This window comes from Protomyctophum bolini (genome assembly GCF_963924005.1).
Source record: "Protomyctophum bolini genome assembly, chromosome: 6".
Classification (NCBI taxonomy): domain Eukaryota; kingdom Metazoa; phylum Chordata; class Actinopteri; order Myctophiformes; family Myctophidae; genus Protomyctophum; species Protomyctophum bolini.
This window is the reverse complement of record NC_137867.1, coordinates 23,956,062-23,973,664: the sequence shown is the minus strand read 5'-3', so window position 1 is coordinate 23,973,664 and position 17,603 is coordinate 23,956,062. Positions and strand designations below refer to the sequence as shown.

The 17,603-nt window shown below is 44.7% G+C and overlaps 1 protein-coding gene across 1 annotated transcript in view; it reads right to left on the bottom strand.

The window, feature by feature from the left end:
• Positions 1 to 608: 608 nt before the first annotated feature.
• Positions 609 to 17,603, bottom strand: part of ebf2 (EBF transcription factor 2) — a 34,578-nt gene continuing 17,583 nt past the window's right edge. The window contains exons 7-16 of the mRNA XM_080764992.1: positions 6,657 to 6,738; positions 4,951 to 5,092; positions 4,609 to 4,739; positions 4,378 to 4,504; positions 4,172 to 4,260; positions 3,773 to 3,838; positions 2,937 to 3,108; positions 2,631 to 2,810; positions 2,177 to 2,347; positions 609 to 1,979 (exon numbers count right to left, since the gene is read on the bottom strand). Coding sequence (XP_080621118.1) covers positions 1,948 to 1,979; positions 2,177 to 2,347; positions 2,631 to 2,810; positions 2,937 to 3,108; positions 3,773 to 3,838; positions 4,172 to 4,260; positions 4,378 to 4,504; positions 4,609 to 4,739; positions 4,951 to 5,092; positions 6,657 to 6,738 — 1,192 coding nt within the window. The 3' untranslated portion in view covers positions 609 to 1,947. The remainder of the gene's footprint in view (positions 1,980 to 2,176; positions 2,348 to 2,630; positions 2,811 to 2,936; positions 3,109 to 3,772; positions 3,839 to 4,171; positions 4,261 to 4,377; positions 4,505 to 4,608; positions 4,740 to 4,950; positions 5,093 to 6,656; positions 6,739 to 17,603) is intronic.

Here is a 17,603-nt window from a genome sequence, read left to right as displayed (position 1 = left end):
CTTGCGGTTCTCACTGGGGCCCCTAGAGGCTTGGTCCTCAGAGGAAAGGAGGCTTACTGGAGAGGAGAGGGATGTGGGGGGGTTGTTTATCTTGACATGCTCTGCTCAGTCTTTAACGCTTGCATCACAATTAAGATGCTGCGGCTCATCAGCTATGTATACAAAACAGTGTAGCACACTGCATTAGCACACAGGTGATGAGCACAGTCAAAAATAGATGTAGCACAATGTGGAGATACAATATGAGCCATGGAGCAAAATCAGTAAGAAGATATGATATGCTGGGATGGTTCGATTTACTGTGTTTAACCCTGTACTTGTACACAAATGGACCACAAATATGAATTTATATGTCATCACTTAGTAACCGAAATATGCCAGTGATTTATTTCTCTTTTTTCTTTTTCTTTTTTTCTTTTGTTTTATTTGGAGCACAAAATATAATTACAACTTGAGATATACAAATCACATTTGCAACAACCTTTGTACCATAAAAAACAAGATGGCTTCAAAAAACATAATATTACAATTGCTAATGATATTTTTTAAATAAATAAAATAAACAAAACACAAAACATAAAAGAAAAAACATTTTAAATGATGTCAGCTACTCCTCGTGTTCTTCTCATCCTGAGTATGATGTTTGTATTATGTTGGCTGAAATCAGTGAGAACTCTAATAGACACTCCTTTCGTCCCTTTCTTTTCTTTTGATTACTTGGTGTTTTCTAGTTCATTTACTGTACTGCATAGTGTCCAGAAACAGGGCTTAAAAAGGGTTCCACAGGGTTGGGAAACTGAGGTGAAGTGATAAGAGAATTACCGTTATCACATTATTATACACAGTTGTCTTTGTGGAATGAAATATCAGGGCATTTGTTTTGAAAAAGCATGCATAAAAATGAAATTAAGAAAGATAAGGCTATCTAATGTTTCATTTCATAGCAAGGACATTCACTTTCTTTAATTGCAGGCATAACAATATTATGTTATGCAACCAGCAAATTGTCCAGTTTTATTGTTCATATTTACTCAAATAAGTGTGCTATGGTTTACTTTACTCCCTCTAAATAATAATCCATCAATTTCCATTCATTTGCAATTATAATGACAATGTGGCAATGACCTTATTTTAATGACAAATGCAAAAGGACCACATTTATAAAGTACGTTTATATTATTCCCTAAGCTAACTATAATAAGTTAAATTGCTTGTTCTTAAATAAAATCAATATATGAATTCCTTTAGTAATAACCCTGGGGACAAAGCGTTTTCCCTCATAAAACCTTAAAGATCAGAACAAAAAATAAAGGGTCTATAATTCTGGAATGTAAATTGTCTTCAAAAAGTCTACTACAAAAAACCTCTTGCTAACTCACAGACAATGTACACACATGCCTTTAATGGTGTCCATACACAAACACATAGCACCCTGCTTTTTAGAGCTTCAGAGTTGTCCAATCATCGTACAAAGTTCAGTGCTCTCACAACAAATCATCTAGCCAAGATTCTTGGCAGGTGTGGAAAGAATCAAATACTGCACACATGATAGAAGGCCAGAGGTAAGTAAGTTGGATGCTTTTGAAGCTTGTGGGGAGACTGTGACCTGTTTACCTCAGCCTCCTTTCAAAATGCCACCTCAGACACCTCATGAAGCGCCCATCATTACAGTTCCAGTCGACTACTGTTGGCTAAGGAGCGTTTTGCTTTCATTGCAGCTGTTGTGAATGGTAGGAATAATCTCCTCTGCCTCGGGAAGTGGGTGGCTGGTCTTTGGATATTTCATACCCCGTCATATTCATCCAGCTGGATGAAACATGGACTAACAAGTGGCAGGGGCTCAGGGAGGATATACGTGTGGCTGCTAGTTCAATGTTCCATTCTCCCTGCCCTCTTAGTACCAAGATAGGGTTTAAGTTGAGCAGTGGCTTGGGGTGGATGGGGATGCTACATCGGGTGAACAACCAGGCCCGTCATTGCTGGAGAGAGAGAGAATATAGAAAATCTATGATTCTTGTCACTCAGCCTGTACGTTGCATTATTGTATACCCGTGAACAGGCCAGCCATATGCTTCATGTCATGTTCAGTCAAGATTGTAGTGAGGGTTTGGTTTAGTGGGTTAGACTGCATTTGTAAGTTCAGAGAGGGGGGTCAGATAGTGAGTTGGATGGCTACCTCTGAAGCTGTTCCCCCCTGAAGCTGGACAGGCAGGGGAGGGGGAGCCCTGGGGCCTTAGGACAGGAGCAAACGCACTCTTCTGTTTGGCAGCAGATGGGAAAGAAGAAAAAGGCAAGAGAGACGAGGAAGAGCTGGAGCCGCCTGGTATGGTGGGGCTAGATGGCATTACTGTGGAACAGAAAAAAAGACAGGTTTTACTTAATTAAAATCAAGAAGGAATATCACAAATCAACCATCACAGTGACAAATCAACCTACAGACCTTTACTTTTACACTTACAGAATATGCTCTGTTGGTCTGAGGTAGACACTGACTTAGAAAAATGTAACGTGACTAACATATGCCTGAGTACCAGTACATTAAAATGTAAGTTGTTTTAACAATACTATACATTCTAGAATTTGTTGAAAACAAAAAAGAAAAGCAGGTGAGAAAACACAATGACACTCACTGCCATAGGGTGAGCTTGTAGGGGAGCCGTTGCTGAAACCAGGAGATCCAGGAACTCCCAGGCTCGTCATGGGCACTCCATAGCCTCCAGTCATCCCCCCACTCCCATAGCTTGACTGCTGAGGAGTAGAGGCAGAGGGGTATCCCCTTGGGGACAAGCTGCTGGTGTTACGAATATAACCTGGAGAGGAAGAAGGAAGCCGGATTAGAAAATTGGAGAGAACACAAGTGCTAAATTCTAAAGGTGAGAGATGTGACTCTGTAGTATAACAGTGAAGGTATATGGCCTGCAGGTCATTATCCTCACCTTGGCTACTCTGATGCTCACTGATGCTGACGCCCAACTGAGAGGGGTAGGAGCCTAAGCCCATGACGCTGCCGTGGGCTGGGGAGCTGGGTAGTGCCTGCAGCTGACTGTGTGGACGTGGAACACTGTACAGGGCCTCAGCAATGTCTGCCGCACGCTTCAGCAACATGTCCTGCAAAAGGAATGATATGGAGGGTTAGCAATAGTTCTATACACACATAGAGGCTACACAGAGGGAAACACTCCTGCGTATTAAGCACATCTAAACAGAAAAGCGCCACTACTGAGGTCGTCTCAATATACCAAATCAAACATCTATTATGTCATTTATTTTGGCATGTCATGAGGTCTACACACTAAACCCAAGCGTTTAGGTTTTAAACAGTTTTAAACACATAATTTGTAACACTTTTTAAACGTGTCACAGTGTTTAGATTATAAACAGAAGAACATGTTTAATCCCTGTAACACTTTTTAAACACATAAACGTGTTTAGTTTTTACAATCAAAGTCAGTCATATAGGTGTTTAGAATTTGAACACTAGGTGTTCTCGTGAGGTGTTTGAGTGAACTCGTGTTCTACTGTATTGTATGAATATTAATAAACACTTGGCATTTTATTATTAAACACATGGTGTTTAGGTTTAAACGCGTCACATGTTCCAGGGATTTACAGTGTATATAGGAGCCTTAAGATTTCATTACTAGCTTATATTCAACATAACGTTGAAATGAAATGTGAAACTAAGGAGGTTTGTGCAAGTGACCGTGCCTGGAAGGTCCATGTGTATATGGGGCTGACACTGGGAAGTAATAGCATATGCATTATTGCTTACCTGATTGCTATGTGGGTTTCCATACAGGGCCTCCACAAGATCAGCCGCTCTCTTCAAGAGCATCTCCTACAGGACAAAGATTTAGACTCGTCTTTTAGGGAATATAATATATATAACAGTTGCTATAACATCATAACTAGGTGAATAGAGATTAATTAACTCTTCACCAAACCTCGATTCTTTAGCTGTGTTTAATTCACAGAAATTATGTATAAAACCTGCTGTATAAAAGCAATAGAAAGCATGAGGTGTTTATAGTAAATAACTTCACAGATAATTTACACATACACTACACTGACTACAGCGATGTAATTTACTGTAGCTCTCCCTCCAATGTTCTGTTGCTTAAATCACTACCAACACTATCATGTGGTGTGTCTTATACAGGTAGCTCCTCACCTTGGCTAGTTTATCTGGATCACCTGGATGTCGGGGAATGACCTTCTGAAGACGCTGGAAACCGTAGTCTATGGTTGGCTCATTCAGAGCTAAAATCAAATAAATAAGTGTAAATTAAACCATGTTTCAGTGGGAGCCCACAATGAAATACCCACATGCTATCATGAAGTCTGTAAAAAGACAATGATGATGATCTCTCTGCTCACCTGTGTAGATAAAGCGTCCAGGCGCTCCCTTGCAGAACTGTTTGGATTTGTAGGATAGTGTGACCTCCACAACCCCTGGGATATGGCGAGGAGGTGTCTGAACACGTATGGCATGCGGCGTGATCAACTGTAGGGACAGGACAGGGACTTTATATAGACTATATATAGCATTTCCCAATATGCTTTAACCTATACCAGTCATTAGCGGGACGTTTTGGACAGAATCCCTACCTCGCTCCACACCAGCATGCTGCCAAACACCACCTGCAGCCCATCAAAGAAGTTCTCACCGATGACAATGACCATGGCCCCACCGGTGGTCCAGCCTTCACTGGGGCTGATGGCTTTGATACAGGGTGTAGCTAGATAGGAAAGCATGCTCTGGTTAATTGAACTTCAAGGCATTATCTAAGGTAAGTCCCATATTTTGAAATATACATTACTAAGTATACTATTTTATAAAAGTAACAAAAGTAATAAAATGGCCATTGGCCACCGAATGAATGGGTGCCGCTAGTAAGTCAGATGACCTGACCTGTGATGATCAGTAGTAAAGGTAGGTCGATGCCTTACCATACTCCATAGAATTCTCCGCAGACTCTCCTGGCTCCAGCCTGCGGGCTCTTCGACCATGCTTTGAGTTATTGTGGACAAACATGTTGTCGGACACAGCAAGGACATGTCCATCTACGCTCACAGTGCTGGACAGGACCACCTAAGCCAAGGGAGAGGAAAATATACTTAAGAGAGAGAGAGAGAGAGGATGTGTGTGTGTGTGTGTGTGTGTGTGTGTGTGTGTGTGTGTGTGTGTGTGTGTGTGTGTGTGTGTGTGTGTGTGTGTGTGTGTGTGTGTGTGTGTGTGTGTGTGTGTGCATACACCTGCTTGTACTGTACATGCATGCGTGTGAAATATAGGGGATACGTGTGGGTCTGTGCTGTAAGCTGCTGTCTCCGGTTACATCAGCAAAGTCCCATAACAACAATCCATTATCACACACAGGTGATAGTAATATTTCTCAATAGGTTCATGTGACATCCATAGGATCTTCATGATATGTTTACACTCCTGTGATCCAATTCCTTTTCCCTCTTCCATCAAGTCACGCTGCCTGGCTGCTTGTTTTTAAGCTCAAAATGCCTGTGTGATCCAGCAGCATACTGAACTGGTACTTGTCCAATCCTGATCCCTCAATGACACCCAACATATGGACTGAATCTCCCATTTTTACTGGCTGTTAAAGCACTGGATGATATATTGGGACCCTAATTTGATTTTCTGGCCAGAACTTATGTATACCGTCTCTTCATGCATCTGCTCTCATTGGATGACATGCATAACAAATATGTGGATTTATTTAGTGTGTGATAATATTACATTTATACGGTCAAGTATTTATTCTTTGGAATGGGTCCATTAGGGGGGGAAAGTAATTTTAAAGACTAAACATTTCTCAATAGGCATTTTAGAAACACAAGAGAGCAGAGACAAAACATTACCTTTCACTAAAGACATGGAGTCGTTTTTAATTTAATTTTTTGGTGCAGAAAGACAGAGCAGGAGTGAGCTAGAGACAAAGAGGGAAAGCATATGTGCTATAGGTGGTGGAATGGGAGAGGAATCTTTGGAAAAATAACTGTAAATTATCGATCAAGCAGCAGCAGGCTCCTGTCCAGCTCTGATCGCCTTTTAACCTTGAGATGAGGGCCGTAGAGCGCTCATAATTTCTCAGCATGTGTCACAACGTAGGAGTTAAAACAAACATGGTGGAAGACAGAAAAGCGAGAGAGGGGTAGATGGAAGAGAGAGAGTGAGGCTGCCAGACAGGGGCCGATGGTGCTGAAAGACAGCAGAGGAAGTGAGGCGGGAGTGTCCCCTGTGACCACTTCCTGGGTCACGGAGCATGACCTCCCCCATCTGGAGCCAATCACTCAATTCTTGACAACTTCCTGAAACACCTCAACCTATTTCCTGCCCGTCTCCCCCTCTGGTCCCCCCCACACATCTCACCCCTTTCCTCTCTACATCTCTCTGTCTTCTTATTGATTTTTAACTTTCACCTTAAATTTTTGCCTCTTTAATTTTCCACTGTAAATTATGACCAGAATGTATGAATGGGTATGAATGTAACTAGAAACGATTCAACCTGGACACATAATAAATAAGGTGCATAATACGAGGAGAGAGGCAGGCATTTTTATTTAACTGTGATTTTTAATCAATCATTCACTTTATCGTGTTCTCTCTCTCTCTCTCTCTCTCTCTCTCTCTCTCTCTCTACCTGAAATCTTCTCATGTCCCTCGGGTTCCCAGCTGTCTTCAGGCAATTCTGGTTACACTTCAGGAAGAACTTCAAGAAAAACCTGCAGATGTAGATAGGATGACACAAATTTGTACATCAGCAGCTGAGAGATAACATGAAAGCATTTTGCACTATTTGGTGCCCAGCAATACAGTACTAATCAGAGGAGACATTAATTATGGCTGTCAGAGAGACATGTGGACGGTGTGTAGAAATGTGTGTGTGTGTGTGTGTGTGTGTGTGTGTGTGTGTGTGTGTGTGTGTGTGTGTGTGTGTGTGTGTGTGTGTGTGTGTGTGTGTGTGCGCGTGTGTGCGTGTGTGCGTGCGTGTGCGTGTGCGTGTGTGAGTGTGTGCGCATGTGCGTGTGTGTGTGTGCATGTGCTCTCACATGCACGCAGAAACATTCATGCATCACATCCACGCATACATGCAATGCGTGCATGCGTTTTGCAACTCTGACATCAATCACGGCTGTTTAGTTTAGTATCAGAGTCAATGTTATTACACTTTAAATCAAGTGATGATAATTTTGAAGCGTAGTCCAGTGAACACCACTGCTGTGTTTCAAAGTAAACTGGAGACAGTGATGTATGCCAGGGGACCCATGGGACTGTGATATCCCGCGATGCCGTATTTGAACCCCCACATGGGAATGGTGAGGAGAGCGTAAAAGAGACAACTACAGAGAAAGTGAAATGAGGAGGTGGAAAGAGAACAGTAGAAACAGGGGAGAGCGCTGGTATGGACATGCGAGGGGAGGGAGAGTGAATTTCTGTTTTTATGTATATGCATCTCATTATGTATGAGTTTGTATGAGTGTGTTGGAGTGTGGCAACCGAGAGAATGCGAGCCAACGAAAGGAGCGCATACGAGAGAAAGGTTCTGATAGCCTCTGCTATAGACCAAAGAAGACCTGAGAGAGATGGAATAAATGGGAGATGGGGGAGACTACGTAGAGAGAGAGAGAGACTCCAAATCCCAGGTGTACGCGGTTCGGCAACAGAGCCCGCTGCCATGGCAACGCAGCTCTGCCGCAATCCCAAAGTCCCCATGCTGAGAGGCAACACAGAGATGGGAAAGAGAAGGCAACAACAAGGAACACATTCCATCACAGAGTAGGTAGAGAAAGTAGGGAGAAAGAGGGAGGGGGCAGAAGGAGAGCCTGGTCGAGAGAGTTGGGAGAGATGGGAACCAGAGGTATGAGGAAAGAGGGGATATGGGAAGATGCAAGGAGGTTGGAGACAATTGCAGCCAAAGCCATATATCCCCTATATTTCACACGCATGCATGTACAGTACAAGCAGGTGTATGCACACACACACACACACACACACACACACACACACACACACACACACACACACACACACACACACACACACACATCCTCTCTCTTAAGTATATTTTCCTCTCCCTTGGCTTAGGTGCTCTCCCTCTTTCTCTCTGTCTCTCCCTCTGTCTCTCTGTCTCTCTCTCTCACACACACACACACACACACACACACACACACACACACACACACACACACACACACACACACACACACACACACACACACACACACACACATACATACAGTATATATTATTTATTTATTTACTAGACTAGAGTTAGTAATGATGGAAGTTGGAGATCCATGCCCCACCCGGCTATGCAATACCCGTTGTACGCGTGTCAGAGTACCTGTTCCACCCATCTGTCTGTGTCCCTTATGCCCATATATGGAAATTTCTGTATCGTCTCTCTGTGTACCTTTATTCCTATATATGGAGTTCTGTGTCAGGCATGCCCAAATATGGAGTGTTGTGATGTCAGAACAGGCCAGCTCCATATATGGAGCATGGACAGGGGCCCTGTCCAGAGCCCGAGCAGAGGCCTTTTGTGGTGGTTCTGGACAACCATAAGTCTGACCGACTCGACACCGAGCACTGCATTCCCTGTGGGGGTGTGGAACACGTGTGTCAAAGTTGTGAAGTCGGTGGGGGGAACGGTTCTCGAGTTACGTGCATTACAGCCGTGTAGAGACATGGTGCATTTATAGATAGATAGATTGTAACAGAAAAATAGGCCTGAAAATTCTGTTATGATGCGATTAAGGCAGTTTGCAAATATACATGTAGAGGGCCAGATGTCACTGAAGTAAAGTGCAATCCTGCCTTTCTTTTGAAAAACAGGCCCGTTAAAGGTCCAATTAAATAAACAACAACAGCGACGAGGGAAAAGACTGCAGAGGGAGCAACGGTTTGAAACCAGATAGATGGCTCACACCAATCCCACCCACATTGTGCTCTCTGCAAATATAAGTCATCTTAATGTAGAGATGTTGTTTGGAGAGGGACTTCATATTGGCCCCACAGTCTTGAACCCTCCCATTGAATACTAATCTCCCCTTCACTCTGTCAGCTCCACCTCGTTCTCCCATCACTCCCTCCAGCTTGTGAACGGGACCTGGCTCAAAACTCACGTTAGGTTCCAAAAGTATGTCCAATACTTCTTGATTTGAGCTATTTCAGAGGAGGACAATCAATATTGTTGTTGGCGGAGGGTGATTGTAATTTATAAGTGAGTGTTCGGACCTCCAACCTCAAAGTTCTGCTTGAGCTGCAGGGCTCAGAATGGAAGTGTGCTAAAGGGTACAATACGGAGCCTCCCCTTCCCTTAAACCACTTCCTCCTTCCATCATATTTCTGATCTCTTGTCTGGCTTTCTTTCTCTTTACATTTCTTCCGTTAGCTAGATAAACTTTGCTGTTCTTCGGGTTTGGTCAGAATTTCAGAGTGCTTTAAGACTATGTACTTGATTCTATGTTTCATTGAGTAAAGTTTCATTTATAAAACTGATGTTGAAAGGTCCTTTGATGGTCATACTGAATGTAAAATTTATCTTGTGCAACGACTTTAATATTATGTCTCAGGTTTGAGCTTTGAGGGGTAATTTGTGACAGCAAGTCACCCACTATGGGCTTAATAACCATGGCCATGACTTTGTCTGACTCTGTGTCAGTCACACTCCTCTCTTTGCCACCTGCTCTTTGGTCACGTCAGGTCCCCCAGGATGCAGTGACCACTCATTCACTGACTCATAGCAGGGATCAACTGCACCATAGTGATGCTTCAGTTTCCCTTCTCCAGTGGTTGGACATTCATCACAGGCTGTGTGTATATTAACCCTCCCTTGGTTCCTGCCCCCGTTTGTTGACTTCTTCTCTTCCTTCACTGTATATGACACAAGATCACTCTCTCTCATACACACACACACACACACACACACACACACACACACACACACACACACACACACACACACACACACACACACACATATGCACACTCTAAATATCTAACAGCCCCCCCACAAACCTTTGCCCCCTCCCAAAAACCCATTCAGTCAACTTTTCACCCCCCTCAGTTCGGACGCACACAGCTGCAAATGCTGAAATTAAAGCGAGACGTTGACGCATATATTAGCATTCATTAGCCGCTTCCCCCTGCCCACTTAACATGCAAATCTCCCAGCCCCGTCGCCTCGCACCTTCTGCCACACATTCATTTGCTGAATTATAATTAGACTAATCTTGCATAATTAATAAGAAGTCGAGGACCCTCTGTTTTTCCCCCCCCTCTCCTCTATTGTGGTTGCAAAAGTTTAATATCGATGTTGTTTGTTTTTGTTTTGGTAATGTAATACACCCACACACCTCCCGCATGCACACGAACAAGATGAGGAGAACATGAGGTGAGCTACATGTCATCGGGAAACTGCAGACAAGTGCCTGCTTTCAAAGAACTCCTTAAACCACAGCATGTTCCTATATTTGTATCTGTGCCTCATACATACATTTGCCGTTGTATGCCATAATAAAACACACACAGAGCTATGCATCTGTTTAATTTGAAAACTGGCCAACGTAGTACAAATAAAGCTAATTGGGAAGCACTTTTATTTGACTTATAAATGGTCATATAGGTATTATAGCATTCAGAATAAGTCCAGTAAAGGGTTGACGTAAGCATAAACAGCTTTAATCGTAAACTTTAAATGACCAATGATGCTTGGAATTTAAAACATAATATGTTGTTATCTGAAGCATTATCAGTAATGTACATCAACCTATACAATCAGCGCAACTTCTACCCTCCACAGAGACACTTACAAGGAAACACAAACAAAAGGTAAGCCCGAGTCTTAAACCTTAGGATCGATTTCCACAGAGGCACCACAGGGAGTCTGTTTTTTCTGTTCTGCATCTCTGTCAGGGCCTCCACATCCCCTTTGTCTACATCTGCTTCAGTTCTCAAGGCTAAATGCAGGCCACGCAGCATGAGGGAATCCCAATGGTGACAACTTTCTTAACTAAAACCAGTAAAAGAAAATAATAAAGAAAGACACCAACAACATTGACGCGGTTGTGTAATTGTTGCACGTCCCAGTATTGAGCCTCGGTTTCACAGCGTTCAGTGCTTTGAAGCATCTGTTACAGATAAGTGCTACACACTATGCTTTACATATGGCCTTAATCACATAGCGAGCACCTAAGCAGTAAAGGAGCTCTAACAAAATGTTCATAGGCATTCATCAACACTAATCACTGTTGACATAAACTGCCTTTTCACATAGGCATAAAACACATCGCCCTCTGTGCTCAGACTAAATGGAGGGGGTTATTAGCAGCGATGGATCTCAAAGCCATGATAGAAGGCTGACAAAAATGTATCACAGATTATACAGTATTCAGCAGCACGACTACTATTTGGATTGCTCTCCATGTCTGGCGCTTGTCCTCCAGTTGTGGGTCAACTGCACAGATGACACATTTATGTCCAAATATAAACTTTGTAATTTGGAGCAAAATGTTAAGGAAAACAATGGAGGATAGATTGACAGAATTTTAAGTTTGGCAAAAAAGTAGGGGTCTGTTCTCTATCGAAGACACAGAGAGGTAGCAAGAAAAGAGTAATGGAGTGACAGAATAGATCTGGCTGTCCCCCATCATAGACCAGTCACTGATCTTCAGCTGACAGACATGAGGGACGTTAGAACTTAGAAGCATGGAGAAACAGAGAGAGAGAGAGAGAGAGAGAGAGAGAGAATGTTGACGTCCTGTATTCAGGGCCATCACTCATCAGCCATCCTCTCCATCACGCCCCTACCCCCCCCCCCCCCCCCCCCCCACACCCCCACCCTGAAAAAACAAAACAGTGTCCTGACATGGTGGGGGAGAGGGTTAAGGGAGGAAAATTAGGAAACCAGATGTGAGACATTAAAACATACTGACATGCTGAGGGCCTTCCTCTGCCACACTCACACACTGAGAACACTAACTCACGCACAGACAGTAATACATGCACACATACACTCACATGCCATGCATGCACATGTGGCACACACATATGCATATTCACACAAAAACACAAACCCACGCATTGTGACATTGCCTCACACGTTTACACGGACAGAAACATACACAAAATGTAAGCAGATACGAAAGCATGAAAGTGTAAATTAATATGGTACACACATAATGCTTTGTGAACAAATCTCTGTGCATGGAAGTCCTGTGCATAAACAGTATTCCAATGGGTTTGTTTTAGGTTTAATGTTTTGTGTAAACCTCTTGGCTCTTGGCTATAGACTGAGATTTGGATAAGCCAGTGTTGACCTAAGAATGTTTCACGGCAAAGCAAAAATCTACAGATGGGTCGCCATGCATCAGTGTATGGATATGCAACCAATTAGCACATGTACCGGGGCCGAGGAAGGGAGGGGGGAGGGAGAGAGGTGTTTTGTTTTCCTCCACTGGGAGAGTGGTGAAGGGCAGAGGAAGAGGGGGGATGGTGGGGCAGGGGGAGTAGTAATAAATACCCCTGGACCAGGGTCCCCTGGCAGACTGGAAGCTAGACTGGTCACCAAGGTTAACACCCGGGGCACCTGACCTTTGACACTGCTAATGGGGCACAGAAAACCCTCCACGAACTGATACCCCCTCAGTCGCATACCACCGCAGGACCTTTCACACCAGCCTCCTAGTGTGCCCCCTCCTAAAACATACAGGGATATCTACTGCATCGGCTTCACTCACCTTTCACCAACCAACTTCACATAATGGTGAAAACATACAGGGATATCTACTGCATCGGCTTCACTCACCTTTCACCAACCAACTTCACATAATGGTGAAAACATACAGGGATATCTACTGCATCGGCTTCACTCACCTTTCACCAACCAACTTCACATACACTGCAAAATCCTGATTGTGAAACTCGTCGTTAGTATTATTATTTTATATTATCATCTGACCTTTTTCTTGCAAAAACCAAAAAAACAACAACACTTTTTGTACTCCATTGCTACACTTGAAAATACTTGTGAAAATACTTGTGTGTGCACTGCAGTGTTCTCGCACTTTTGTATTGACTTTCTGTTTAAACATTCCCCAAGTATTTTTGCCATAATCTCTCCTTTTAAGTCTTGCTGTCTCAATAAATCCAGTTCTGATCGGGGGGATTAAATGAGAAGAAATGCACGCCTTGACAGATGAGACAGCAGAAGACTGACATGTAAAGTCAGATGGAATTGTGACTCAGTTATCAGTTATTCAGCATGTGAGGTGGTAACCACCAGAGAGCTAGGATACGAGGCTGAGGGAATGAAGACTTCTTTAAAAGTTTGTCCTGTAAATTGGATGTGGCCCCCGTGGCCCCTTCTCTGTTCCCCTCCATGGCCGGCCTCACCCCTGCAACCCTGGACCTCGCACCAGGCCAGAGCTGGTCCCAGCCCACACCACCTCTAAACCTGAGAACTGTGACAAAGGCAAACATTTAACCCACTAGGGCTGATTTATAGAGCTTGGTAGCGCCATAAAACCTTCAGGCTTGCCTCCGCAAAAGTAGCTGAGGCACAGCAGTGCTGAGAGGGTAAGAGGGATGAGAGGGGGAGTGGGGAATGATGGGACAGTAACGAGGAGAGGTAAACGAGAGCGTTTCAACGAGGCTTCTCCGGGGTGCTAAAATCTTTAACTTTAAAGCCTCTGTACAACTTCTAAAAGCGTATACCAGTGTACTCAGTGGCTTAAGTGAAATTAAATGAACATTTAAGCTTTCCAAGCTTAACCCAAAACACAGAATGCATACAGAGTATCATCCACTTGGGACTATGGTCAGACTGCCAAAGAGATGGATATGGATAGATATATTCAGACTGAAGAGAACATGAATTCACAACCAGGACAGGGAATAGAACTCCCATCAGTGGCCTGACCTCTCCCAGCATGCTCAGTGTCTCCTGTGGGACGAGATTTCAAAAAATACTCTCATAACTGTCAAACAGGGACATGGAGCACCCACTATGACGGCATAGATTTCAAACTCACCAAAAGGTCACCTGCAACACCCAAGCACTAGTCTTGCTTGGACGATAGCGTGTCAATCAAATAATTTGTGATCAGAATTACTGTGAACACGTGTAATCAAAGCGCCACCCAAAGCAACAGAAGAACAAAGAGTCTGAGATGGATGCCACGGAGAGGAAGAGGAAAAGAGAAGCTATAACAGAATGAGAAGAGATGTCTTCTTAATTAGCCAGTAATGATAAGATCTGACAAACAACATCTGTTTCCAGAAAGAGAGGGGGGAGTGAGGAAGGAGGAAGAGAGAGAGAGAGAGAGAGAGAGAGAGAGAGAGAGAGAGAGAGAGAGAGAGAGAGAGAGAGAGAGAGAGAGAGAGAGAGAGAGAGAGAGAGAGAGTGAGGAAGAGAGAGGGAGAGAGAGAAGCAGCTGAGAAACCTGTGAAGCCTACACAAGAGGGACCTGCTTGTATGAAAGTATTGGGGGGTAAGGGAGGGAATTCTGTGTAGCGTGACACAATAGAAGAACGCAGGATGAGAAGTATAACAGAAGAGAGAGAGAGAGACAGAGAGAGAGACTGACAGGGAAGAAAAAGCTGACAGGGTTGAAGGAGTCTAGGAACCAGGACGAATATGACAGATAGAGAGGAAGACGGATAAAAATGAGGAGGAGAAGAAGAAGAAAAAAGAGGAGGTAAAGTAGACAGACACACAAAGGGGTGAGCTGGCTTAATGGCATAGGAGGGAGCATGGAAGGAGAACGGAGAGGTGGAACGTGTGAACAGATAGGTATGGAATCACTCAGAGGTCCAGCGCGCTGTAATTTACTGTCCGTGGCTAATCCACAGCAAATGTGTGGAGCCAAGGACAAGAGAAAGAGGGAGAGAGGGAGTGAAGAGGCAGAGGAGACGGGTGAGAAGGGAGAGCGGGGGCCGGGGGGCTAAAGGGGAGGGCAGGGAGACTGTTGGGGTGCTCAGCATGCCTGCTGGGAGCCTGTCAGCGGTCACATCACCCCCTGCCCTCAGCCCTGACGGATTCATCAGGACCATTACACACACACGCACACACACACACACACACACACACACACGCAACCACACCTACACACACGCAGCACACATATGCACACACGTGCACGCATGCGCATGCACGCGCGCACACGCACGCACGCACGCACGCACACACACACACACACACACACACACACACACACACACACACACACACACACACACACACACACACACACACACACACACACACACACACACACACACACACACACACACACACACACACACACACACACACACATCCACACAAACATGGATGCACATGTATGCACACATGCAAACACCCCCCCCCCCCACACACACACACACACACACACACACACACACATACACACACGTGAACACACATGCAGAAACTAATTTCAGGGACAGCTAATTTGCCAGATTGTTGCTTGTGTTTCTTTACGAATGCAAAAAGCTTTCCATTAAAGATCCAGGAACAGCTAGCTACAAAAAAGCGTAAGTAATCTAAATCTACCTAGTAAACTATATGCAAATTAAATATAGATTAGTATAGATATAGATTATAGTTTTATAAGTAAAACATGTGAGTACTTTTTCCACCACTGCCAATATGCACTCTGTTGTCTCTGTACCATAACTGTCTTACTCATGTCAGCATATAGATTTGTTAAACAACTTTTATGAGGCAATTTGTCATGGAATTGTCTACATGTTGGTCATATTGTTTTGTGGACCCCAGTTAGAATAACATTAGGCTATCAAATTAGCCAACAAAGATTTTTACTTGGAGAAGAAGAAAACTACTGCTGTGATGTGTATTTATTATTTTTGGGGTCTGTTTTAGAAAATTGAGAGACACATAAACACGAGAGAAATCTGAGTCCATCCAGGGAAACGGGTTCTGTCCAGATGCCTGATAAACGGACAAACAAACAGGGGCAAAAAGCTCACGGGGCCATGCAGCCCAGCGCCAGGGGGCATCGTTAAGTCATTAGTGAAATTTAAGATCTTAACAGAGGAGGTTGACCAGCCCTCAATCCCACTATCCATGCCCCCCACACACACATTCAGTGCTCCACCGCATATCAGCAGCCTTACATCATGCCCACACACACTCTGCTCCATAGCAGCAGCATGCGGCCAAAGAAAACAGACCCTGTTTCTAAATACTGCTGCTAACTGGCCTCTGACTCTGCACGCACGCACACGCGCACACACACGCATGCCTCTGACTCTGCACACACACATGCACGCACGCACGTTATAATAACTACACAGATTCCATTACAAAACAAATGTAGACAAATTCAATCAATTCACATGAAAAATAAACGCATGCTGATAGACGCATACAAAATACACACATGCGTAACACACATGGACGCGCGCATGCACTCGCACACACACACACACACACACACACACAAATGCGTGCGCACACACACACACACACACACACACACACACACACACACACAAATGCGTGCGCACACACACACACACACACACACACACACTCACACTCACACTCACACTCACACTCACACTCACACTCACACTCACACTCACACTCACACTCACACACACACACACACACACACACACACACACACACACACACACACACACACACGCAGACAGAACACACACTCGCTTGCTATCTGAAGTACCGGCTAAATCACACTAATCTGCCCCCTACTTAATCTCTGTGCTTCTCAACCAAAGGTGAACCCTATTAGCGGGCAGACAAATAGGAGATTTTGCCCCAACCACTCTGGGAGTGTGTGGCCATTCAAGAATGCTATGGAGCTCCTTGGCGTGTACCCCATTCCCCTCTCCACCCCACCCACCCTCAAATTCCCCCTGTCGTTCCTCCACATTAGCCCATTTGCAGTCCATTCCCATTTCCTGTCAAAACATTTCTCGGCCGCGCTCTGTTTCCGACTGCCCCCTTTGCAGGCTCTCCCAATGAAAACAAGCCAGGCCTGTTTCAAGTGTCAGGGTTCAAGCCACAACACCCAACTCTGCAGAGCAAAGGTGACCAAACACAAACTGGGTATCTAACCTGCCACTCATGATACACTTCCCGTGCCTGGCTGGTTCCCGGGCCTCCCCGGTTCACGGGAGACCGCGTCACGAAAGGCCTGCATGCCCCACAAAAGGTCCTCAAACTCATTTCTCACAAGTCTGACTTCGAGCGGAGCTCTCACTATTTCAAGCAATACCTGTCAATGTACTTGATATTCTAGACATTGCGGTGTCTCTCCCTGTCTGTCTGGGTGTCATTCTCCCAAGTTGTATCGCCCCCTGGGAGGAGCACAGCCCCTCCACCACCCCACCCCCATCCCCCAGTCCTGTACCAGCTGCTCAGTGGTCGAGCCTGTGTGCCGCTCCGCTGTGTAAGGCTGTGTGCACTGGAGCCTCAGGGCCCTGTCGCCACGCTGCCTGGCCCGCTGCCTGTGGGTCTCCCTGACAGGGGGTCTGGAGGGACTGTCCACTACCAGCCCACCAGGGAGATACCTGTGACAGAGGATTGAAGGGAACC